Source organism: Thamnophis sirtalis, unplaced genomic scaffold, assembly GCF_051295495.1.
Source record: "Thamnophis sirtalis isolate CommonGarterSnake01/CBP01778 unplaced genomic scaffold, rThaSir2_p1.2 scaffold_5, whole genome shotgun sequence".
NCBI classification, from domain to species: domain Eukaryota; kingdom Metazoa; phylum Chordata; class Lepidosauria; order Squamata; family Natricidae; genus Thamnophis; species Thamnophis sirtalis.
The window spans coordinates 30,276,386-30,302,974 of NW_028261385.1; the positions used below are offsets into that span (position 1 = coordinate 30,276,386).

At 35.2% G+C, this 26,589-nt stretch overlaps 1 protein-coding gene across 2 annotated transcripts in view; it reads right to left on the reverse strand.

The window, feature by feature from the left end:
* Positions 1 to 3,062: 3,062 nt before the first annotated feature.
* ERCC8 (ERCC excision repair 8, CSA ubiquitin ligase complex subunit) overlaps positions 3,063 to 26,589 on the reverse strand; it is a 41,155-nt gene continuing 17,628 nt past the window's right edge. For both annotated transcript variants that reach the window (XM_014055588.2, XM_014055591.2), the window contains exons 6-12: positions 24,566 to 24,634; positions 23,424 to 23,490; positions 19,477 to 19,580; positions 17,864 to 17,988; positions 8,291 to 8,488; positions 4,470 to 4,559; positions 3,063 to 3,840 (exon numbers count right to left, since the gene is read on the reverse strand). In XM_014055588.2, the coding sequence (XP_013911063.2) occupies positions 3,769 to 3,840; positions 4,470 to 4,559; positions 8,291 to 8,488; positions 17,864 to 17,988; positions 19,477 to 19,580; positions 23,424 to 23,490; positions 24,566 to 24,634 (725 nt within the window). In that variant the 3' untranslated portion in view covers positions 3,063 to 3,768. The remainder of the gene's footprint in view (positions 3,841 to 4,469; positions 4,560 to 8,290; positions 8,489 to 17,863; positions 17,989 to 19,476; positions 19,581 to 23,423; positions 23,491 to 24,565; positions 24,635 to 26,589) is intronic.

The window sequence follows — 26,589 nt, forward strand, 5'->3', positions numbered from 1 at the left end:
TCAAAATCTTGGTGCGTCTTATACTCCGAAAAATATGTAAGATAGAAACATTTAAAGTGTTAGATCTCATGTGAGCTTTCCATGTGTATAGCACCTAACATTCAGTTTCGAAGTAGGAAAAGAAAGAACTTACAGAATATAGTAAAGCTACTAATATCTTAACCAAGATATTCATTCAGAAAAATCTGAATAGTAAACATATTTTACTATATTTACTATACTGTCGTACAATACAATACAATAGCAGAGTTGGAAGGAACCTTGGAGGTCTTCTAGTCCAAACCCCTGCGTAGGCAGGAAACCCTATACTGTTCCAGACAAATGGCTATCCAACATCTTCTTAAAAACTTCCAGTGTTGGGGCATTCACAACTTCTGGAGGCAAGCTATTCCATTGATTAATTTCTCCTTGGTTCTAAGTTGCTTCTCTCCTTGATTAGTTTCCACCCATTGCTTCTTTTCTACCCTCAGGTGCCTTGGAGAATAGTTTTACTCCCTCTTCTGTGTGGCAACCCCTGACATATTGAACATTGCTATCATTTCTCCCCTAGTCCTTCTTTCTATTAAACTAGACATACTCAGTTCCTGCAACCGTTCTTCATATGTTTTAGTCTCCCCTAATCATTTTTGTTGCTCTTCTCTGCACTCTTTCTAGAGTCTCCACATCTTTTCTACATCGTGGCGACCAAAACTGAATACAGTATTCCAAGTGTGGCCTTACCAAGGCATTATAAAGTGGTATTAACACTTCATGTGATCTTGATTCTATCCCTTTTTATGTAGCCTAGAATTGTGTTGGCTTTTTTGGCAGCTGCTGCACACTGCTGGCTCATATTTAAATGGTTGTCCACTAGGACTCCAAGATCCCTCTCACAGTTACTACTATTGAGCAAGGTACCACTTATACTGTACTTGTGCATTTCGTTTTTCTTGCCTAAATGTAGAACCTTACTCTTTTCACCATTGGTTTTCATTTTATTAGATAGTGCCCAATGTTCAAGTTTGTCAAGATTCTTCTATATCTTAAGCCTGTCTTCTGGAGTGTTGACTATTCCTGCCAGCTTGGTGTCATCTGCAAATTTGATGACTTCCCCATTTATTCCCCCATCCAAATCATTGATGAAGATGTTGAAGAGAACGGGCCTAAAACAGAGCCTTGAGGTACTTCACTGCCTACTTCCCTCCATGTAGATGCAGTTCCATTGAGGACTACACATTGAGTGTGGTTGGTTAGCCAGTTACGAATCTATCTGGTGGTGATGCTGTCCAACCCATATTCTTCTACTTTATCTAGTAGTAGGTTATGGTCTACCTTATCAAATGCCTTACTGAAGTCCAAGTAAACTATATCAACGGAATTCCTCTGGTCCACTAATTTTGTCACTTTGTCAAAGAATACAATAAGATTAGTTTGGCATGATCTATTTTTGACAAACCCATGTTGGCTTTTGGCTATTACTTTGTTTACTTCTAGGTGTTCACTAATTCGTTGCTTGATTATCTTTTCCAGAATCTTTCCTGGTATTGAGGTCAGGCTGATAGGTCTAAAGTTTCCTGGATCTATTTTTTTTTCTTTTTTTGAAGATGGGAACCACATCAGCTCTTTTCCAGTCCTCTGCCAGTTCCCCGGTGCTCCAGGATCTCTGAAAGATATAGTTCAATGGTTCTGAGATCTCATCTGCCAGTTCCTTCAGAACCCTGGGGTGTAATCTGTCTGGTCCTAGTGATTTGAATTTGTCTAGGATAGACAGGTGCTCACTTACCATTTTCTTCCCTATTTCAATTTGTGTTCCTAATCTGATTTTTGTGGTGCTGTTTTTGATAGGTTGGACTGTTTTATTCCTTTGTGTAAAGACAGATGCAAAACATGAGTTAAATAGTTCTGCTTTCTCCCTGTTGCTTGTCACCTTCTTGCCACTTTCTCCCAGCAATGGACTAATTGTTTCCTTAACCTTTTTCTTGTTTTTAACATGTTGGAAGAAGCTTTTTTGTTTTTTTTTACTTTTGTGGCAAGCCTTTCTTCATTGTGAGCCTTAGCTTTCCTCATTTCATCTTTACAGGCTCAGGCTTTTTGCTGATATTCTGCCTTAGTTATGTCCCCCCCCCCCTTTCCACTTTTTATACATAACTTTTTTGTCTTTCAATTTGTCAGAGAGTTCTTTATGCAGCCATGCTGGTTTCTTTTGGGAGCTGTTATTTTTCTTCTTCATTGGTATTGTACTGAGCTTTTGTAATCTCATTTTTCAAAATTTCCCAAGCTTCTTGAGTTGTTTTCCCCTTGAGGATTCTCATCCATAGAATTCTCCCCAACTCTCTCTAAGTTTATTGAAATGAGCTCTCTTAAAATCCAAGACTCCGGTTTGACTTTGTTCTACTACTTGTGTTTGCATAATGTTGAATTCCAATATTGCATGGTCACTTGCCCCCAGGGTTCCTATGGCTTCAACACGTTTTATCATTTCATCTCTGTTAATGAGAATTAAGTCTAATATGGCCAATCCCCTTGTTCCCTTCTCTACTTTTTGGGAAACAAAGTTGTCTGCTACGTTCGTTAGGAACCTGTTGGATCTTCCACTTGGTGCAGAATTTGTTTCCCAGTTAATGTCAGGGTAGTTAAAATCCCCCATTACTATTGTGGTGTGCTTCCTACATACCTTAGTTAGCGGACTAGCAAAAAGTTCATCTACTTCCTCTGCTTGGTTGGATGGCCTGTAGTATAGACCTATGGCAATGTCGTTTCCCCACAACCTTTAATATTGACCCAAATGCATTCAAGATAGTTCTCATCATTGTTGTGCTCTATTTCTGAAGAGATGTAGTTATTTCTTATATATAGTGCAACTCCACCTCCTCTTTTATTTGGTCTATTTCTTTTAAATAATTTAAATCCTTCTAGCTGTATGTTCCATTTGTGGGTTTCATCCTACTAAGTTTCTGTAATGGCAACAATATCGTATCTGCCCTCATTTACTTGAATTTACTGTCATTTACTGTCTTGGAAGCTGTCATTCAATAGCATCTCTAAAGCTACATCTTGCATATCAATGCATCTGAAAACCAAACTAGTGGTAACAACTTTATTATATGTCAGCAACTCTTCAATGTATGATGTCAAGTACAATGCAAAAAAGCAGTTTTATCCATCTTTTCAACAGTATCTGACTAGATTAAGAGATTGAGGTCCTCTTAGAATCTTTTCTATCTAAGACACTTTCATATGAACTGGAGATCAAATGGATTTATTGGATTGCCCTTAATAGAGAGGCAAATAGTTACATTTTTATAAGCTTCTTATGTACATATTTTTGTCATTCTTAATTTGACAATTGAGATTATTAGTTTTAAAGGTTATAAAGATAAATAAAGATTATTGGCTTTTATTCATATCCTATTTTTCCAACCATGAAAATATTACACCTACACAAAGTGTAACTCTGTATAAGAAATCCTAAGACAAAGATTTTGTCACATGAATGGATAACAATGTAACTGAGGTCTACTGAAGAACAAAATATGAGCAGGTCCATTGTATTTTTACAGAAGAGAGCAAATACATACAAATAAATTCATTCTTACTTCACTGTAAATGAAAACATGTTGGTTGGATAAAATTTGCCAATGACGAAAGAGAAAAAAGGAAAGCATTCATGAAATCTTATGTTAAGAACCTGAAAGCCACAGCTGTATCTGGCCTTGATAGTCAATATCCTTTGTTAAAATAAATTGGTGTGATTATTTATCATCTTTATGTTAACAGTCATTTAAGAATTCATCCAGCCTCACTATCACTGCTGCTCCATGCATCTTCATATGCAGAATTTAAGCACTGCTTAGAAGGCAACTAAAAAATAAAGGAAAAAAGTGATTACAATTATAGAAAATTAGCTTGTGAATGGATTCTATCTCTATAAATCCCCATGACTACCATCACTGGAAATAATTCTGCTATATTATTGTACAGCTCAATGGAAATAATTATATATAGGTAAAGGCAGGCTTATGACCAAGACTGCTACTCATGTGAATTAGCTGAAAGTAAAATCCTTCTTGTTTGCTTTAAATTTCTTTCTTTAAGAATAGCAGCTAAGAAGCTACAAACAAGTCATGCTTCAGCCAATATTTTTCATTCTGCATGTGTTTTATCCCATACCTTAACTTTTTCACATACTGAAAGGATAAGAAATAGAAGCCATGCCCTTGTCTGGAATGTAAAGGACACACATTTCTAAATATTGAGTCTGTCTCCCTTGCCTTAGTACAAATACAATGAACCTATAGAATCAATCCAATCACATCTCAAATCAGTACAAGATGAGACAGCAACTTGCCATAAGGAACTATAATTAGCTATCATACTATTAGTGACAAGTCCGTGTTGCTTACTAAAAAAACAGACAAGCATTTCTTCCTTTCATGTCCTTATCTATAAATTCTCCAGTTCCAACGTTGCTAAGGTTAAAAGTTGTTTACCTTTTCAGAATGAGTATCATCAGGTTCTGGTTCCCTCAAATAGGGCACCCAGGCAAGAATATTGCCATCTCTGCCACTGCTATAAAGTTCCTGTCATTAAGAAACAAACAAAATAATGTTAAGCAATGCTGGATAAGGAAATACACTATCCTTGCATCTGGGCACCTCAGCATGCTACGTTAGCCATTTCAATTGGGCTGACAGGGAAATATTATTCAGAAATAAGCTCCAATAAGCTCAACAAGACTTCCTTCATAATAAGCAGATTTTGTGTTTTCCTAAGTTACAACTGTACAAAGCAAAAAAGAAGGAAGAGGGTTGGTTTGATCCAGAGACTATATAAAGGCCAGTGTAAGCTAAGAATAGGCTATCTAAAAATTGTAACATGTATTGCCAAACAATTTGGCAGGCATCCTTCTCTTATCTCACCACTGTTTAATAGAAATATGAGCAAATACCTTTTGATATCTTCTTCCAGGCTTTGAAACACTTGGCTAAGGAAAGCACGCTAATTTCTCTGTTATCCTGCTGCAGGCTACTTCTGCTGACTGCCAGCTGCCTATAATTTGGTAGTTCAAATCTCACCAGGCTCAAGATTGACTCAGCCCTCCATCCTTCTGAGATCGATAAAATGAGGACCCAGATAGTTGAGGGCAATATGCTGACTCTGTAAAACGCTTAGAGAGGGCTGTAAAGCACTGTGAAGTGGTATATAAGTCTAAGTGCTATTGCTATTGCTATCAGAGTATAAAGTGGCTTGAATGCTGGGTTGGGTAATCAGTTATATCCTTTAAAAAATATCAATTTTTAAACTCTGATAATTGTTTTTTAAATATTATTATTAGCTATCTTGTGGTATTTGTTGGTGAAAAGGTTATACCTAAAGCTAATAAATTTGAAATATATTTATAATGAATTAAAATAAATTAAAATAAACATGGCCATTTATTCATTTCTGTCTTGAAGTAGCAGAGCCCCCCTGGTTATATTGGATTACAACTTCAATCACTTCTAGAATTATAAAATGTACAATCCATTACTGAAAGACCTAAGCTAGGGAAAAGTGGTTATTCCATTTAAAGAAATTACTTTTTAACGACCAATGGGACAGACCTTTCAAGCTATGTCCACAAAACAAGTTCAGAATATTATTTCTCATGCTCCATAGATGTTGGTCTTGAAGGATAAACCATGCAGGAGTCATCATCAATATTACAAAGAATTTAAATTAGAATTCCTCCCACCACCCATTATCTCCTTTACTTAGGAGTGTCTCCTCTGAGCCCTTTGCCTTGCTTTCTATCCAGCTGTGGCCTATGTTGTCTCTTTATCTGTCCACTCCTTTGGCTATGCCTCTACCATTGCAAAATAATTGCTGCAACAGTTTTCATAGATGTTTTGTTAAGAACTGTTCTTGGCTGTAAAAGTGTTGGGATAAGACACTTCCAAAAAGGCATTCTATGACAAATCACATTTATTTCTAAATTAGCATCTTTATCCCACTTTTCATATAATAATATAAAAATATATTATGCAGATCTTGAAAAAACCTGAAACATTGCATAAACTAAAATTTCAATTAGGGAAATGTAAATTCATGAAAAGTGTCCCAGCCTTTCAATTTCCAAAATGTTTAAAATGTGTGGCCAAAAACTGCATTATATACAGTTTGCATTTTATACACATTTTTTAGAAATCCTGCTTCTACCAACATTTTCTAATCCACATGAATAATAAGTAAGCTTGAGATATTGATCTCCAATGACTTACAGAATTAATGTCATCTCAATTGTAATGCAATTTAACATTTGTAAAGATTTCATGAATGATATTAACTTTCATAATGCACTTATTACAATAAATCAAGTATCATTAGGATTATTTAAAATATATTCAAAAGTTCAATTGTCTAGACCAAATGGCTATAAGACCAAAGCTTATAGTTTTTAATTATATATTTGCCTAACTGAGAACCTCACCTTAATTTGTGTACTAGCATTATTGTAATGCTGACATGGTAGACTGCTGTAAAGACAGGAAGCTGCTTTAAATCAGATCAGTTGTTAGATCATCTAGTTCAGTATTAGTCGATCTGACTAGGAGCACTTGATGGGATCTCAAGCATACTTGTTTTGTTTTGCAACTTCAAAGGTCCCAAAGAACCTGGTCCTTCAATATATTTCGTTTAAAATCATAAAAATCCTGTAATCCCTTAATTTAGGGTAGAGTTTGGGTGATTAGATGAAGCTGAGAGTTTGCTGGCCGGATGCCCTTCCTGATGCCACGCGGAGTTTGCAGCAAGTATTTTTTTCTTTGCACCCTAGGAGAAAAACACATGCAACTACCTAGGATTGAACGCTCAATCTTCTGAGTGGGAGGCACCACTAGGTTACCATGCCGCTCTCAGTTGAATTCCCCAATATATATACCAGTTGAATTCCCTATTATAACCTCTTAAATACATAGCAGAATTTATTTTTGCACAAATGAGACATGCTGCTAATGGGAAGGGATAATCTTAAAGAAATACGATACGCAGTTGTATCTGTCCGCCCCGTGCCAACTCAATGAAGCAGTGGACGTGATGAACCGGGGCCTTGAGGCTGTTAAAGACTGGATGAGAGCTAACAAACTGGTACTCAACCCGGAAAAGACCGAGTGGCTGTTGTGTTTTCCTCCCAAAAATTTGGTCAACGTGCCACCAATCAGGCTGGGGGGGCAAAATTTATACCCCTCAGACAGGGTCCGCAACTTGGGAGTCCTCCTGGATCCACAGCTGAGTTTTGACCATCACTTGTCGGCTGTGACCAGGGGGGCATTTGCCCAGGTTCGCCTGGTGCGCCAGTTGCGGCCCTACCTGAACCGGGAGGCTCTCACAACAGTCACTCGAGCCCTTGTGATCTCTAGGCTGGAATACTGCAATGTGCTCTACATGGGGCTGCCCTTGAAGAGCATCCGGCGACTTCAGCTAGTTCAGAACGCGGCCGCGCGAGTGATCATGGGCGCACCACGGTTCGCCCATATAACACCAATCCTCCGTGAGCTGCGCTGGCTACCTGTTGATCGTCGGGTGCACTTCAAGGTCTTACTTACCACCTATAAAGCGCTCCATGGTAGTGGATCTGACTATTTGAGAGACCGCCTTCTGCCAATTACCTCCCTGTGTCCCATCAGATCGCACAGAGTAGGCCTCCTCCGTATTCCATCCGCCAGTCAGTGCCGACTGGCGACTACGCGGAGGAGAGCCTTCTCAGTTGCAGCTCCGACATTATGGAACAACCTCCCCGTGGAGATCCGTACCCTCGCCACAGTCCAGGCCTTCCGCACAGCCCTCAAGATCTGGCTATCCCGTCAGGCCTGGGGATAGGATTACTCTCACCCCGCCCGAATGTTGAGTGAATGTTGTGTTTTATGGATAATTTTCTTTTATTCACGATTCTTTTTCTTTTTAAGTCTTGTCTTGCACTCCCTTCCCCTGATTGTTGTGAGCCGCCCTGAGTCCCCTCAGGGAAAAGGGCGGCATACAAATACTCAATAAATACAAAAAATACAAATACATCATCATTTGTCTATTAAACAACTGAAATCCCATGCATAGAAATAGTCATTCTCTTACTTTAAATGCTAGAGAAACACATGGAGAGACTCACATTCAACCTCAAAGTGAAAAGCTGAAAGCTTTGCCTTCTTAAACTGAAGAACACTTGAATTGCATATAATCTTTATAGGGACTATGTACTCAATATAGCTGAGTGTTTTAAGTAAAACCTGTTTGGTGTCATGCTTAAATAACCTAAAATTCTCCAGATGGCTTCACTTACCTGAAAATTAGGTTGAAAGACACAGCAGTCAACCGAACTATAATGTCCCCTAAGCGTAGTTATTAGGTCTCCTGAATAAATTGTGTAAACAGCAACAGTGCTATCGCAGGGCACAAATGCAAATTCAGAACTGCAGCCATGTGATACAGTAAATCTGAGTCCTTTTTTACTTTCATTGCTCACCTTCCCATAATTTACCTGTAAAGATATAAGATAAAAAATTTAGCCCTCCCAATTTCACAAAGCAAGTGTTCTGTTAAATTTGGTTTTCTTAAAATTAATTTTTTGTTTGTTAAATTTTAAAAGGTTATTTCCTATTGAATGTATACTGCTGGAAAGAATATAGTCCTTTCCTACTCCACAACAACATTTATTCAATTTTAAACTTGAAGAACTCATAAATACTTAATAACTCTTTAAAATTTAGCGGTAGCCTTTGGGTAACTAAAGGCTACAATTGGTAAGAGTGATACTCAGAACAGAAAGAAGAATCAAATAGATAATTGTATGTTTTGGGGGTGGGGGTTTCTCCCTCCCCTCTTTTTTGTGGCAGGGACCATTTCACAATTTTCTCTGATAATTATTCTTGGACTAATGCAACATATATGTTACCATTTATTAATTCACCAGATCTTGTAAACTAAAGATACACTAGTATTCTCTAATACTGATGTAACATCTCTTATGCATGATGATTCTCAGTAACATTCAGCAAGCCCAATTTTGAATCTATAGGAACCTGGATACCAATGGTTCTCCAGGTTTTAAGGCTTATCACCCAGCATAAAATCTTGCATTAATGTCATTATGTTTGGAGGATTATTACATCATTTGCAGTAGGATTGTCCTAAAATTTCAAATATTGCAGATTACATCTGATAAAAAATTATAGTATTGTAAGCAGCATGTGGCTTCCTTTTTAAAATAGCAATTCATTACAGTTGCATTACAATTTATATTTTTAAGAATATTATTTCCTCTTATTACCCCATCTATGACATTCAGGAATTCTTTTTCTCTGCAAATAGAATGCAATAAAATATGTGTTTGAATAAATATATATGAGGTGTTATGAATATTGGCATGACTAGAATGTCCTTTATGGTGTAACTTACTTATTCATAATATGTAGGATGAAGCTATGATAATGATGTTAAGCATGTTTGGCATGATGATGTTTAATATTTAAATCTGCTGATAATATTATTACATAATTACATGTGGTTTAATCAAAATCTTTGGTGCCTATTTAACTTTGTTATAACTGTATACATTTAAATGGCACAAAGCACATATAAGGCTGTGATCATATATATGGTTACCTGAAAATTCCCACTTAAGTCAATAGCGCTTTCTACTAAGTAGATACTGATATGCTCAAAATATAAACATTAATTATTTTGAGGGTGCATTCTATATATGTTTATTTGGAAGTTCTGAATGTTAACTTTTGGAACCAACAGCAGATGTACTAATGTGGGAAAAGCAAATCAGAAATGTTTAAGTGTTGGGTTATGTTATCTATTATATGTAAACCCCTATAGTGAGGAACCTTTTGACATTTTGTAAGGATATGTTTGCAGGGTATTTTGTTTCTTGATAAAGCAATTCAGATCTGCTTAGATCTAAACTCAACATTGGATAATACCAGTGGGAAGGATTGACAAAAGAAATTTATTTCCAATTCCAATGATGTAAGTAAGTAGCTTAGAGGTTGATAACTTCATTGGATAAACCCTCATCTTGGTATACGAGAGAACATTTGTCTAAATCCATATTAGAAATCTTTCTTTGTCAGAGGAACATATTTCAGCTCCTTTAAGAAGGTAACAATAAGACTTTTCTTTAAACAAGAGTCATTAACTATCATCAGTGTACATTTCTGACCAGTCTCAAATCAAATCTTTTTGAATAAAGTCTTATTGGTGTGGTGACATCAAAATCTCAGGTTTTCTTGGATGAAGCTGATTATCTGGATCCGTTTTAATTTAGACATATATACAGATTTGGAATAAATCTTTTAGATTTTTTTTTTCTTAACATCAACTGAAATTGGTTGTCTTGTTTCTTAAGAACATTATGCTTATTTGATATACTGGGATGGCAGAGAACAGGACAGGTTTTCATCTTCTTCTATCAGGCACCCCTCCTAAAACTTAAGTGTGTTTTTATATACCTACTGCAATCTTTTCTTTCCAAAGCTAAACACTCTCAATTATTTCAAGCTCTCTTCATAAGACTTATCCAACTTTATTATGATCACCCTCATCAACTTTTTTTTTAGCTTCTGAAAGTGTCAGAGCTAAAAATGGATGCAATGTTCAAAATGAAAAGTGAAGAACAATTACTTCTTTGTCTACATTATTTGTAATTACACTTTTTAAAATTAAAAATACTTTCTCATCAATTGACAAAAAAATATATATTTACATTACAACTGTTAGTAAACCCAGAAATGTCCATGAGTGAATAAAACAAAAGGAGTGCACTACTCAGTTTATAACAAGTAGCCTTTCCAAGACTGAACTAACATGCAGAGTCTTAACCAAAAAGCTAAGTGGAAGTTGGCATGAAGAAATAAATGTTTTTCCTTGTGGAGCCTTGAAGGTAGTTTTCATGCATAAGAACTATTCACCAGTTTATAAATCTTTTTATGTAGTTGAAGTTTTTAGAGACAATTTAAAATGAAATGCATATTTTCATTAAACAAATTGGGGGGGGGGTTCTTATAATGCACATCAACTTAGAACACTTTGGCAATACAAAGGAAGGTTAAAATGCAACTGCTCTTTCTACAAGTAGTAGCTAAGAAAAGAACAGCATTAGTCAGGAGAGTTTACTAAAGCTTAATAATTTACCATCTCACTAAAAAGTGTGGCTAAGGCACACAGAAGAGATAATTCTGCAACTAGTTCTCTTTTATGTACAACACAAATATTTTAAGAATGTGAAACTGGAGGGGAATGAAAAGATTAATGAACTGATAAAGAGTGCCTTGGTAAGCAAATATCCTGAACTATTAAATTTAAATAAAGACTGCTTTAGTCTATATATTTAGCAGAATGACGGAAGAGTAAAATAAAAAGTGACTATCATGGCTTTATTAGTTTAAATATGATATCCATTACAATATCAACTTTGTATGCAAGCTTGTGCAAAAGTAAGTCTGACAGTAGAAAATTATCCCTCATCCTATTGTCCCAATACTATTTTCCTCCTGAGTACAAGTGAATGTTATGCTGAAAAATACTGAAAAACTATTATCGAATGTCTCATGATAAGGGGGCATTTGATAGAACAGAGGTTCAATTCAGCCTCCTAACCTTCAGGAAGTCATCTGGTAATGTGGCAGTGTAGTCAGAAAGGGATCAAAGTTTTTCAGCATGTACTGACTGTGTGTGTTTACGTGCTTTATGTGCAGTTTGCTTGGTTTTAGGAAGGCCTTTGTGAGGCAAACTCCTCTAAACCTAAAATGCCTCAAGGTACTAATTTTCTTAACACTGTCAAGTTGTTTTTCACTGAGTTGGTAGGCTAAGGAAGGGGATTTGAATTTTTGTCTCCTATCCCTTAGAACACTGAAAAAGGGAAAAATAAGATGAAATTTGTTCCAACCAGTGATTTGAAGCTATTTGAAAGAGTTGTTTTTTGGGGGTTGGGGGGAAATGTTAAGGGTGGATGTTGAGAGTTTTCTAAAAATTAAAATGTTGCCATTTTGCCAGGAGTGTTCAGTGAAATTATCTTAGTGGGTGGGACATTATGAAGGCATAGGGTCTACTTCGTATTGGGCTAAGAATGGTTTAGGGCCTGCATGGCGAACCTGTGGTACATGGAGCCATTTGTTAGGGCACGTGAGGCGTTGCCCTGTTAGCTCCAGCATGCATGCAAAAAACAACCTCACATGCAAACCAGAAGTTTGGGAACAGACTTCCAGCTTGTGCGTTGGGCCATGGAGGTGGTGGTGGTGGTCACGCGCGTAGAATTATGGATGTGGGCATGCCCACGCACGACACCTCTGCACTTCCCCTGCTTTTGGCATGAGATGGCAAAAGGTTAACCATCACTGATATAGGGCATTATTTTATCTTGTCCTATTCCACTACAGGATATTGATGCCCAGTGTAAATCACCTAACTATTGTTGATTACAATTGACACAATTTCTGACTACTTATCAACTATTTTAGGACTGATGGAAAGTATTATTCAAAATATCTGGAAAATTGGGAAATCCATTCTGTTGCACATCTACCATTCTGTTGCTACTTTAATAGCAGAAATGTTTTCTCCTTATAGGTAGTGTTTTACTTACAACCACAGCTGGGACCAGAATCTTGGTCACTAAGCAAAGCAGTAATTAATGTGACTGCTTCTCTCAATGACTGCAATCCTGATTCTGTGGTTGTTAAGCAATTTTGTGGAAGAAGTCCCACCCAGGAAGCATGGGGTGCCTCAGGAGAGTGGGGGAAACAGTGGGAGGCTCCACTAAGTAGCTGAAAATCCTAATACAGCCCATAAGTGAAGAATCACTCATGCACAGCATGTATCGGTGTTCCCAGATCCTCCCCTACCCACCTGAGGCATCATACACTCCTTTTCTCACCTTGCTGCTTCTCTGCTTGCATTTCTGCTCCCTCTCATCTCTGGGGGCTAACTGAAAGAACTACCTGCCAAACTACCTGCCATCTCCCCATTGGATATGGAAAGGAACTCCTTCAACTGAGTGCAGAAATGCAGTTGAAATTTTCAGGATTTCATTTCGATTTCTACACTCTGCTGAAGAAGTTCAGCTCTCCTCCATGCATGGAAGGCAACTGTTTTGCTTGGGTGTAAGAACAAGAGCTGAAATCTTTGTTTCCGCACCCTGCCAAAGGAGCTCAGCTCTCCTCCATGCATGGAAAGTTATTCCTTTCAGGAACAGAGCTGAATTCTTGTCCGTCAGTAAGCAGTTCTTTTCAGTGAGTCCCTAGAAATGAGAGGAAATCTCCTGGCAAGTGGTAGCAGCTTGTAGCTGCAGCAGCTTTGTAGCTGGGTTTCTAGGGAATGTTTTGCAAATGGCAGTCATACAATTTCAGGGCTCTTGGCAACTGGTTGTAAGGAGAAACAGGATGCCAAGCACTCAGATCATGGTAATGTAATTGCAGGGTGGTGTGATATTTAGACTAGTTGGAAGCATGCATTCCAAAGCCATCATCATTCCAGATCATTGTTAAACGAACAGCTGTAAGTCAAGGGCTCCCTGTATTCTATCTGCCAGCTGAGAATTAATAGAAAAAAGTTCAGAACATAGTGAACTGGGAGGATAAAGGAGTATTACATTTTATCTAGGCTTTGATCTTTCTGTGTTCTATGCTGATTGCTCTTGCAGTGACTGTTGACTCTGAATTTCAAAGGTTCATGTCAATTAAAACTTGCCTTAGATAGATGTAGGTAATCTTGTCAGCACTCTTCTACTGGGTAGTGACTCTTAGGGAAGGTTTCAAAAGGGGATAATCAGTAGGATAACTACCTTGAAAAGGCAATAGTTGCACTTTCTGCCCACTTTGACAAAAGTTTATTTTAGTCACATTTTTCTTGTCCCAAAGGTGCTTTTTCAAAAAAGCAACTGGACTTTGGTTTCATTAGGACACCAAAGTTAACTGAATACTTGTACTGACTATACATGTAATAGACAATATGGCAAGTTATGACAAGTATAATTGCCATATTGTTGTGACTGAGACAATTATCCAACAACTGGCTGAAGGTATCTTTTTAACTCTCTCATTTTGTGACTGAAAAACAACTTTCTGGCAGTGTCTAAGGTGTGGCAATGGGAAAAAGTTTTACTAAATTGCAAAACAGAAGCTTATCTCCAAATATCATTTACACAGTGATACGCAGTATCACATTAATTGCTATGGATAAAACAACTATTATTCTAGACATTAACATATATTGCATCAAAAGAATACTGCCTTTTAAATATAGAGGCTTATTCAACTACACTTTTTGTGATTACAAAACAGAGTTGCCCAACCAGATGACCCAAGGCTACCTGTGATTTTCAATAGCCTTGGACAGTGATCCATAAGCTTTTCCAAAATTAATTAGATTGAGTGTTACTGAATGAAATATATGATGAAACCTTACTGTATTTAACTAATTCAAAGTTAAAATGTAAAGTTAGTCCATATCCAGGACCTGTTCATTTCATGAAGTGTGGCCAGCAAACGTTTATTGGAAAATCAAATTCAGCCCTTAGCCCTCCTCCCCAAAACTGTGTACCCTAAAAAAACAACTTAGTCAAAACTAAAATCCCTGGCTTATATTAGAAAATATTTTGGTGGAACTTAAGCTTACAACTCATTGAGTACAAACAATTAAAGAGTGTTACTAAAAACACCGAGAATTTACTCCCACTTTGAAACAAATTTTGAAACATCATATCAAAGTTTAAAACAAATTTTGAATATCTTATTTTACAAAATCCATCATCTCATGTTCTAAAGAATATCGGACTGGTGCCTTATGATTTTAAGATTGGATTAATACAAATGTAAATCTGTAGTGGTGCTTAAAAGTTGGTGAAATCTTTTGGATTTTCAATATTTCTGCACAAATACCTAAAATATGATATATTCTCCAAATGTCTTAAAATTAGACACTGTACCATAAAGAGAACCCAATTAAACAAACAAGTCAAAAACTTTATACATATACTATGTAGGATCTTATAGAAAGAAATACAGGAGAGTTTCTCAAAAAAGAATGCTGGAAGTTAGCTATATACAACTACAATATGGGGAATCACTGTGGAATTATAGTAGCCCTTGATTGAACTAACTGCTAAAAGGGACACACAGTATATCAGAAATGTAAGATAAATAAGATCATCAAGTAGGCATATTTGGAAGTTGATAATATCTGCAGAAAGTTAGAAGGAACAAGTTTGAATGTTCTTATGCATGGCTTTTTACTAATAAGAAAAGAAAAAGACAATAGGTGCACTTGCTGCTTAGGAATGATTCAGGATGATAACTTGTTAGGCAGAACAAGTAAGGGAAGGCAGAACTTCTCATATCCTTCTACCCTGAGGGGAAACATAATTAAGTGCACTGAAGCAGAACAATGGGCAAGAGGAGTGTGTGATAACCTAATGCAAGTAAAGACCAACTACCATGAACAAGTTTAAATCTCAAGGATCAGATCTATTATTTCTTAGAGCTTGTTGATGTCATCTTGAAGTTATTTTCTGTCCTATTTCAGAAATCAGTATAGTATTTCAGGAGGGTCAAATGTTGTTCCTGCTCTCAAAAAGGAGAAAGAAAAAGAACTGGAAAGCTACTATCCTACCAGCTGGATTTCAAAAAATGGGTGAAACCTGGCAGAAGCCAACATGGGTTTATCGAAAGTAAACCATATCAAATCATCACAATATCCTTTTTCAATAAAGTGACTAGTGTAGCTGACTAAATGTGGCAAACACTGTGTAACTCAAATTTTATGTTTGGGTAGGAAAAGAATAAAATATAAGAGGGGATGTACTGGATAACAACACATGAAAAAGAGATTTGAGCTGTTTGGTGCTTCACAAGATGAAAATGAATTCATGGTGTGAGGTAGCTGCAAAAAAAAGCAAATGATGGTTTCTAGGCTGTATCGTATCAAGAGTAGTATCAAGATCAAAAGCAAACAGTTCCTTTCTATTCTATATTAGCCAACTGTACCTAAAATACTATATCCAGTTCTCATCATATTTAAGGAAAGACATTGAGAAATTGGAGGAAAACAACTAAGATGAGGAACATGAAGAGATATAGTTACAAACGATTGGAGGATAAAATGCTTAGCATGGAGATAAAAAGTCTGTGGGAGACATGATAGCTGTCTTCCAGAGTCTGAAGGACTGTCATGTAGAAGATGGGGCAGAATTGTTCAGAGTTCTTCCAGAAGATAGGAAAAGAAACTGTGCAATGAAATCAAGACGTTTATTTGAATTAAGGAAAATAGTTCTAATAATGTTACTCAATAGATTATATGAAAAGGTGAGTCTCTTCATTGTGGAAACTGGTGAATGTCCAACTACAATATGGAAGGGATTGGGCTATAAGAGCTCCAACTTACTTTCCAGCCCTCATAGTCTATGAATTTATATATTTAGCTTTCAAGGCATATATGCTTCTGGATTAGAAATACTCTGTTTAAAGGAAGATGTCTACATGCGTGCTAGTCATTTTCTGGCTCTAGGGGGCGGTGCTCATCTCCGTTTCAAAGCTGAAGAGCCAGCACTGTCCAAAGAACACTTACCTTCCTACCAAAGGTGGTTCCTATTTTTCTACTTGCATTTTTACATGCTTTCGAACTGCTAGGTTGGCAGAAGCTGGGACAAGTAATAGGAGCTCACCCCGTTAGGTGGTGCTAGGGATTCGAACCACCAAATTGCTGACCTTCTGATTGACAAGCTCAGTATCTTAAGACACTGAGCCACCGTGTCCCTACCATACTTTGTATTATTAAGAAACAACATAGCTAAGAAATAGCCTTAAGAATAGTTTGACTATGGTGTATCCAACAGTTGATATATTCTCTATTATAGCCTTTTCCTCTTCTCCAATATGTAATACTCTATAGTATTTGCCTCATACATATTGGCTGAACACCAATCCTCCAAATAAGATTCAAGATAGAGAGTATAGTCAGAATATATCCCCGAGTGTCCATATTCCACCCCAAAACCTGTTCAGACATTACTTCTTAATATACTTTTGCAAACTGCTTCCATAAACTGGTTGTGTTAACTAATGCATGATATTATATGTTTATTTCTTTTTTTCTAAATAAACGCTACGATCATAGGCCATTCAAATTACAGATTCCTACTGTAAAGCAAGCTCTCTTATAAATATCAAAGAGGCTGGAAAGGCAGAGTTTATAAGACTTAAGTGCAGGCTAGTAAGTTAATAGTTTTTTAATTAAAATTTTATGGCCAACATTCAATATGATGAAGCCCGTTAATTACAAGAAAGAGGTCTAATTATGCTGGGTACTTTTAAAAATCTCATTATGTTTCCGTTCCATTATTTCCCTAGTGTTCTCTTCCTCAAATTCACATAATTACACTTTTTCTATTCTCAATGTAAGCTTCCAATTCTCTAGCATTAAAAGATACATTTATATCCATTATGTAAGAAATATCCATCTTCTCACACACTCTCACAATTTATGAACTGAGATATTCTGAAAGAAAGGAAGAAAGCAGCAAAAATATTACCTTGATAATAGAACTTCCATAAACAGGATTTCTAAACAAACTGTGCACACATTAGATGTCAGTGGCATATAATTTTAATCCAAAACCTGAGCTGCCTTTTCTGTAGTCATAATCAATCAATAGTTCTAATTCTTATTTTTCCAAGTTTTTATTTATTTATATCTCATCTTTATAATTTTTACAAATAATTCAAGGCAATGAACATAACCAACACATCTTAATTTTCCTGTTTATCCTCCTGTCTTGATGGAGACAAATCACCCAGATTGTTTTAAAAGACTGGAGATGTAAACAATTCCACATTTCTAACCACATATGTCTTACCAGTGTGTTCTCTCCAGTTGAACTATTCCAGAGTCTCATACGATCATCTGTACCAATTGTTAAAAGGTAAAGCCCATCGCTGGTAAAACATAAGCCATTGACTCTTCCATTATGGGCAGTATTTACTATAAGGAAAAGATGCACAATTTGAAATTCTCTACCGAATATATATAGCTTGGTATTGCAAACATTATTATTATCTCATAAAAATATTGTGCTTTGAAATTTTAAAAAATATATAAAAATATTCTGTTGCATTTATTATGGAAACGGTAAGTACTGTATTTAAGGATGTACTGGTAGCATTATTAGAATAATATCTACATCAAGATACCAATGTCATTTTATTTTTATTTTTGAAAGAAAAAGGGAGAAGGATCAAGTAAAAAAAAAGTAATACTAGATGAAATATATGATTGAGCAATTTATTTCACTTCATTTGTTTTATTATGGAATGTGGCTGTCCAAATTTTTACTGTCAAGATATCATCTTATTTTTCTTCTTCTAATATCACTTTTAATGGCTATTCTTTAGCCAGATCTGTACCTAAAAGAAGTTCAACTTGTGTGCACTTGGAGTAAAAATGGAGTAATGGCTGGTGTTAGGTGCCAGCAAGCAGATCCACAGTTGTAAGCTTCAAGCCAACTACTTTATTATATTCTGCCTATTATATAGGAGTTTCTTCAGACTACCAGCCTTCTCCTGGGAACAGACTGATAATGTTCTATGGAGCTTAAGGGAGGGTCATTTCTAGATCTCTTGTGACATTGGTCATTGATATTTCCATCAATCTCCTCACTTGCGTAGTTGCAACGTGTGGAGTCATGGAATGCCGGGGCTGGGAGGCATTTTGGAGATCATTTGGTTTAGCTCCCTGCCCAATGCAATGCTTCTGTACAGCAAATTTAATGACAGCTTATTGTTCCTTTGCTCATTAACAGCACCATTATGCTTGAATATTTTTTCTGCAGTAAGGTGATGTTATACCACCTTAATTTCACAGAGTCATTTATATATTCTTCTGGCGTATTTACTAGCATGCCACACCATAGAAGGGGGGATGGGGTGTCAAGCAGAAAGACATTTCCATACTACTCCCCAATTAAAATTAATGAGTTAAGAGTCGGGAAAGCGACCTGCATCCTAGGAAAGATATGAAGGTCATCAGGATTCCTATAATCCTGGATTATTTTTGTAGTTAACAAATAGATACCTGGTCTTAAACCAGTTAGTTAATCCCTTTAAAATTCTAAAGTTTCAGTGTGGGAGATTTCAACAGAGCATCCATTTCAACACATTGAAATCATATTTAATTATTGTCTGAATCATTCTAAATTACTAGGAATAATAATTACGGATTTAAAACAACTAAGAAGAAAACTTTTTTTTTTGGTCAAGAGTTGTAGTCTCTTGGGGGACTATAGAATATATTGGTGTCATATGCTAACCATGGATAAGACAAAAGCTAATGTTTTTTTTAAAAAAGGTCATGAAACCTTTCATATAGCATTTAGTACTGACACTGTAATCTATCCTGGGCTATATAATAGCATGGTTTAATATGAATTTATATCAGAATAAAACTATAATATTGATGTATGAAATATATTACTTGCTTCAGAAGCTGCTTTTGACTTCTCCCCATTATGCTGATCAAGAGTGAGCAGACAGGCAGAGGCTCTCCTTACATCCCACAATTTCACTCTACTGTCAGCACTAAAAGAAAAACAAAACTCTGAGGTGATGTATGAGCAATACAAATGAACTTTCAATAGTTTCATAATTATTATTTTATTTTTAATTATTTTTCTCTCAACTTAAACATATTTACATGTTCTTTTATAAATGCAGAAAATGACCTCTGACAGTTTCTTTTGGAACCACGTTCTAATTATCCCCAAAATATTCTGAAAACAAACTTGAAAACTTTCTCCTCAAAACCACTGCTGACTCAGATAATCTTTAACAAGTTAACTCCCACCTGCAGTCACGACCATATTTCAATAATTTGGCAACCAGCTTCCATTATAACCAATCCCAGTCACATGACTGCAAATGTGATTTTTGTTTGCTAGTTTCTAGTGCTTTTTGTTGGGAAAATAGATTTTCTTAATGACCACCAATTAGTCAGTCTTACAATCACAATTTGCTTAACAACCAATATAAAATGGTTGAAGAATTGTGTCTGGTTATGTGGGTGCCTTTGCTTATGACCACAATGATATACAACTGAAATTCCAATCCCAATCATAAAAAACTTTGTGTACTTTAAACTCTTAGAAAAGTTAGCAAAAGTTCAAAGACTTTGTGTATTTTAAACTCTTAGGAAAGTTAGCAAAAATTAGTTATTGTGAAAGATGAGACTTGTCTTCTTAAAGGTTTTTCAAAAATCTTAGTACCTACCAAAACCATCAAATTAGGTATGAGGAAGGTTCTGGTTTACTTTAGGACTTTTAACATATTCCTAAGTGTGCTTTTTTAAAATAGTAATTTTATTAAAAACTATAACTACAATGATAAAGAATATAAACTATAAAAAGTATAAAAAGTAAAAGTAGAAGATAAAGAAAAAAACTATAGAAACTATTGAAAAGAAAAATAATAAAAGAAATATATAAATAAATGACTTTCCCTTCATCACAAATAATAGATAATTTCAGAAACTTATGTCTTAAAATAGAAATGATCTTTGCTTATATTTCATCTCTCATCTACAAATGAATCCTTAAACCTTGTTGTTTAGTCCTAGGCAGCAAAGTCCATTAAGGCTTATCAGAGATAACAGATCTACTTTAAGCTTGATCAAATAAATCAACTTTGCATTCCTTCCTTCATCTTTAACTTTAGTTTCTTCGAATAATGTCCTAAAATACATTTCTCTTTGGGTTTTTTTGTCCCTTACAGCATTTTTCAAAGCTTTAACCAGCCTCTTTTATGAATCCAATATAAGATTATCTAGTTTGTTATTTATTTTAAAGTTATTATTAAGACATAAGTCGGTTTCTTTTGTTATGTTCAATGAACCATCTTTTTCTATATTATTCTTAGAGCTTTTTATTAATTCCATTTTCAAATCTGTTTCAATTTTGTCTTGTTCCACTTACATAACATCTTTTAAAGAAAGTCAATCTATAGAAGCAGACACTCTTAAAATTAACTTCTTGGTCCATTATTCAAAAATATCCTTCAATATTTCCAATGTTAGGATATTTTGCTACATTCTACCTTAAGTCAAATTTCAGTGTTATTTGCCTTTAACTATGATTAGATACTTTTAATTCCTCCTAGTGTCCAACCTTTAAAATCCTCTCTGTTCTGTATTTTTTAAAGAACTCAAAATAAAAGTATTTTCCCATAGCATTCCCATAATTAATACTAAAACTCTTTTGTTTGTAGCTATTTATTTGCTAGAAAAGTCACTGGTGCTCTAAACCTTGAGGATCCAAAAATTCCTAATAGTTGAAAAACAGTTAACAAGCAATTTCCAAAAGTGATTAGAAAAGAATGTGGGGACTTCCTGTGAATGCCATGTGTAGCTGAAGGACATTTGCAAGAATTGTGGCTAGATGCTGGAGCCAGACTGTTAAAATCACTCTGGAGGGAGGAGAGATCGTTGAGATTATCCACTTGACTCTGGACAGCCAGTCTTCATGAGTAGATCATAAAAGCTGCTGTTTTGCAGTCAGCTTATGAGATGATTGGCTAGGAGCTGTGATTCCATCAAGCTCACATTCATAAAACCACATTTGATGGATATGAATCTTGATCAATTTCTTAATCATTTTTTGGATATATTTTTTTAGAGTACTGGAGAGAGAACCTATTTGGCAAAGTTTTGTATTCATTACTTGAGTCCTCATTTCTTTAGAGAAATATGATGTAAATTTGATTTTAAAGCCTTTGAATCAGTGGTGTGATTCAAATTTTGTTACTACCAGTTCTGTGGCCGTGGCTTGGTGGGTGTGGTGTGGTTTGATGGGCCTGGCAGGGGAAGGATACAGTAAAATCTCCATTCCCTCCCCACTCCAGGGGAAGATTACTGCAAAATCCCCATTCCCTCCTGATCAGCTGCGACTTGGGAGGCAGAGAATAGATGAGGGCGGGGCCAGTCAGAAGTGGTATTTACCAGTTCTCTGAACTACTCAAAATTTCCGCTACTGGTTCTCCAGAAATGGTCAGAGCCTGCTTTGAATATACATTTCGGATTATGCAGCAAAAGGGTGCTTAGAATATGAATTTTGGATAGTTAACAGATTAAGGGTCTAGATAGATTTGGAATCGGATTTCATTAGAATAAATTTTATCATGGAAAAATGGTCATTATTTACAATTTTTATAATAAGGGGACCTTGAAGATTAGGCACTAGAGGGAACTAAAGAGTAAAAAAGAAGAAGAACGGAGCAGATATTTCTCTACCAAACCTTTTGATAAGATAAATGTCTTGATAAGATGGATGCAGCATGCTGTAATGAAGCTGTAGAACAAGTACAATGAATAATTTTGAAATTATCTAGAAAGGGAATTTAGATATAATAAGAATATGAAGAAAGATACAGACATATTAAAAAGAGCCGAGGTGGCACAGTGGTTAAATGCAGCACTGCAGGCTACTTCAGCTGACTGCAGTTCTGCAGTTCGGCTGTTCAAATCTCACCGGCTCAAGGTTGACTCAGCCTTCCATCCTTCCGAGGTGGGTAAAATGAGGACCCGGATTGTTGTTGGGGGCAATATGCTGACTCTGTAAACCGCTTAGAGAGGGCTGAAAGCCCTATGAAGCGGTATATAAATCTAACTGCTATTAAACTAGGAACTATATAACTTTTTATTATGCAAAATAACAGTGTTAAAAGTTTTGAAAGAACTATGACTCGAAAAACATGAACAGAAAATGAGATTTATTGAAGGGATTAAAAAAATGAATTTTTAAAAAATGCTCAGGAACTGTACAGGATACAAAATGTGATGAATTTTGGAAAGCAGCAACTTATTTCTTTTATTTCTTTTCCTAGAAGTACTCTAATGGGACATTATCAAATTAAGTAAATGAATAAATGAATAAAAATACCATTGATCATAAATTTGTCATTATTTAATGAATATTGCTGATGTAGGTATCAAAAAAGTTAAGTTTAAAAAGAACAGAGACTATTAAAATATTCATTCAGTAATAATATAGTAAATCTTAAAACTTAACCCTAATTTTACATTTCAATACCAAGACTTATATTCATGGTTTAAAAGTATTTCTCTGCTTTTAAATTTAATTTTTTTTAAAAAAAAGTCAATTAAGGAAATGCTGCCAACCTGGGCATCTAAGGTCAGAGGTAGGGGACATGGTGGCATGAAGTGATAATTACCTAAGTGCCATGGCTCAGGTAATTTAAGGGAGTATGTAATCAGGGCAGTTGCACAATTATGTCACTTTGTAATTTGTGCAAGATGTAATTTTTACGTCATTGCACTTTGTATGGATGCCATTGTAAAAGAAATTTAGAATAGTTTTTTAGAACACTGACTGAGTTTAATATACATTGCTTTATTTTATTGGGTTTTTTTACCTTCCAGTTGCTAAAATAAATTCATAACGTGGTGACCAAGATACTGCTAGAATTTCTTGAGTGTGACCTAAAAATACAAAAGCATAATAATATTTTTGGTTTAAGACTGGTTTGTTTTCTATTATTCTCCTGTTACATTAATTATATTGCAAATTTTTGTACAGACTTTAATACTACTGTATATTTTAAAAAATAATAATAACCTAAATTTGCATTTTTGTAACAAAATGAAAACTTTGTAAATTGCAAGGCTCATGCAAATAATAGAAATAACTTCAATTTTAAATTAACATGTATAAACGAATTATATAAACACTAATTCTTATAGAGATCCAGCATCAAGTGTCACTCAGTTTATAAGAATAACTAGTTTTCTGAAGGCACTATTGAGAACAACAGAATATGCAGAGTGAAACATCATGTTACTTTATGTATCAACATAAATTCAGATGTAATTCTGGTAATGGAGGAAAAGTAGAATTTGTGATAATACGTATAAGTACAGCAGAATTAAAGGGTATCGTTATAAGAAATTAGAAGGAACTATGCCATTACAGGATGAAGACACAACAATTTTCAATGTTATAAGATTTACATCCAAAATGGAATTCTTTACTTACATCCTGAAACAATATAGGTAAATTATATAGCTCAGGATTCTAAATTTATTTCATAATGTATTAAGTCTGAATTCTTACCAACTATTAAGCTGTCACTTTTCATATCACAGATTCTGAGCTGATACCAGAAGGTAGATGTTTTCATGGCTTAACTGAATTCGTTTACAATTTAAAAATATAATTTAAATTAACCAGGTGTAATCTAAAGTACTTGGACAAATATTACCAAGGCAGTTTCTCAACTTGTTTAGAAAACTACATCTCAATGATATAAAACTCAAGGAGTCCACCTTAAGTAGACATAAGCATTTTTTATAATTATCAATAATATATCTTCAGGCCAAGAAGATTAGAAAAATGTTAAGAAAGAAAGCTCTTCTCACTGTGTTTCTTTGACAACTGGCACTAAACACATCTGTCCTATTACTTACAAAGAAAATATTGTTCAGTGCAGTTCTTTACACAGTGTGGTATACTCAAAGTAGTTATTGTCTAACATTTATGTTTCAGAGTAAGAAATACCCTGCAGAATGTGAGAACAAGATCCAGACTTGAAGTCACAAAGCTGTATTTTGGAGCTTTTGGTACCAACTGTAAGAGAAAAAGACAAAAACACATTACAGAAAACAAACACAATCTCTGCATGTTGATATTAAAAAAATCTACAAAATGCTGCTATAAAATGTACAAAATAGATAGCAGTTTTAATATCTTTAAACTTCACATAGGTTCCTTAGAAAATTACTTTTTGGATAATTACATTTTGCATTTGCACACAGCATCTTTTTCATAAAAAAGAACAACAAAGATATTATACCTTTTCTTTTATAAAAAAAGTAGTATGTGTATTATAATAAAGGAAACATTTATACAGCATGTGTAGAGCAAATCTTTATATACATCACCCGATACAGAGTTTCAATTGGATAGCCTTAATGCTGACATAATACATTCCTTGTTCATGAGATGCTCTTGTTTTCTAACAACTCAAAATTTAGTCACAATGCCTGGTAAACCATATGTTACATTTAAATAGTGGTGGATGTTCATTGAAACATAATTCAGATCACCCCATTTTGACTAAGTAAGTAATGTGAACTATGAATATCCTTAAAAATAGGGTGGTGGGGGGAAGAGAAATGATAGTTGAGTCAGATATGTGACCCCATTATGTAACAAATATGATTGATTTTTTTATTTTAAGATTATTATTTGCTGGCCAAGAAATATTTTAATAGTAAAATTTGTGCATGTTTATTTAAAAAAAGCCCCAATGTGTTCACAAAAATATGGTAAATATCTCGAAAACACATTACACAATCAGTGTAAAAGTAAAAGTTTGTAGAGACCAATAATTATAACCAGAAACCAACAACAGCCCCACTGAAATTATGATACACGTTTGTAACTCTAAATTATGATATGTTGCAATCTTGAATATAGAAAAATACTTGTACTTGACGCCTCTTCACCCATTGTGGGTATAGGCGACTTCCATGGAAATTTGGCGCCACTGTTTTCGGTCCTGGGCTAGGGTTGTCAGGTGGTGCAGCCAGTCGCTATTATATGATTTTCGGCTAAGATTGAATGGGCGCATGACTATATCTTCGGCTTTCCGTTTGAAGTGACACAGAGTGGTTAGACGAACACCTCCTTTTGGCCATTTCCAGGTCGGACCAGGCTCTGCAAGCAGGGAAATTTTTGGGATTCGATTTTCTGGCATTCTCAATGTATGGCCTAGCCAGCGCCAGCGTCTAAGTTCTATAATGGCAGATACATTTTCATTGATATCACATCTTCGGCGGATTTCAGCATTGGATATTCTTTCAGAGTACTTGATTTTCGTAAGTCTACGCAAGCAACGGTTTTGAAATAAGTCCAGTTTGTGTTGATGAGCAATTTTTATTGGCCAGGTTTCACAACCGTATAATAACGTTGGTATGATAGCAGCCTTGTATATACGGACTTTGGTTTTCAGGCAAATGTCTTTCCTAGCCCAGAGTTTCTTGAGTGAGCTCCAGGCAATTGTTGCTTTTTGAATTCTAGCATTTATTTCTGAAGAAACATCTCCATAATATAGAATATATTATATATTATATATAATATATATATATATATATATATATATATATATATATATATATATATATATATATATATATATATATATATATATATATATATATATATATATATATATATATATATATATATATATATATATATATTAGATTTTTACAACCCCTGGTAAGCCCCAATTATGGGAGGAAGCTAACTGCTTCCATCATCTGTCCTTCGGCTCGTCACAAGAGTCCATCACGACAGAAACCCAATATTTTTACTGTTGCCTTTGTTATATTTGTGTTTTTTTTTATTTGTGCTGATAAATAAATAAAGGGAGACTAGTATAGATCTATTTCAAGCTATTTAGCTCTCATCAGCTAGCCATAGGTTCAAATCCCAGTAAGGGTATGGCTAGCTGATGAGAGCTAAATAGCTTGAAATAGATCTATACTAGTCTCCCTTTATTTATTTATCAGCACAAA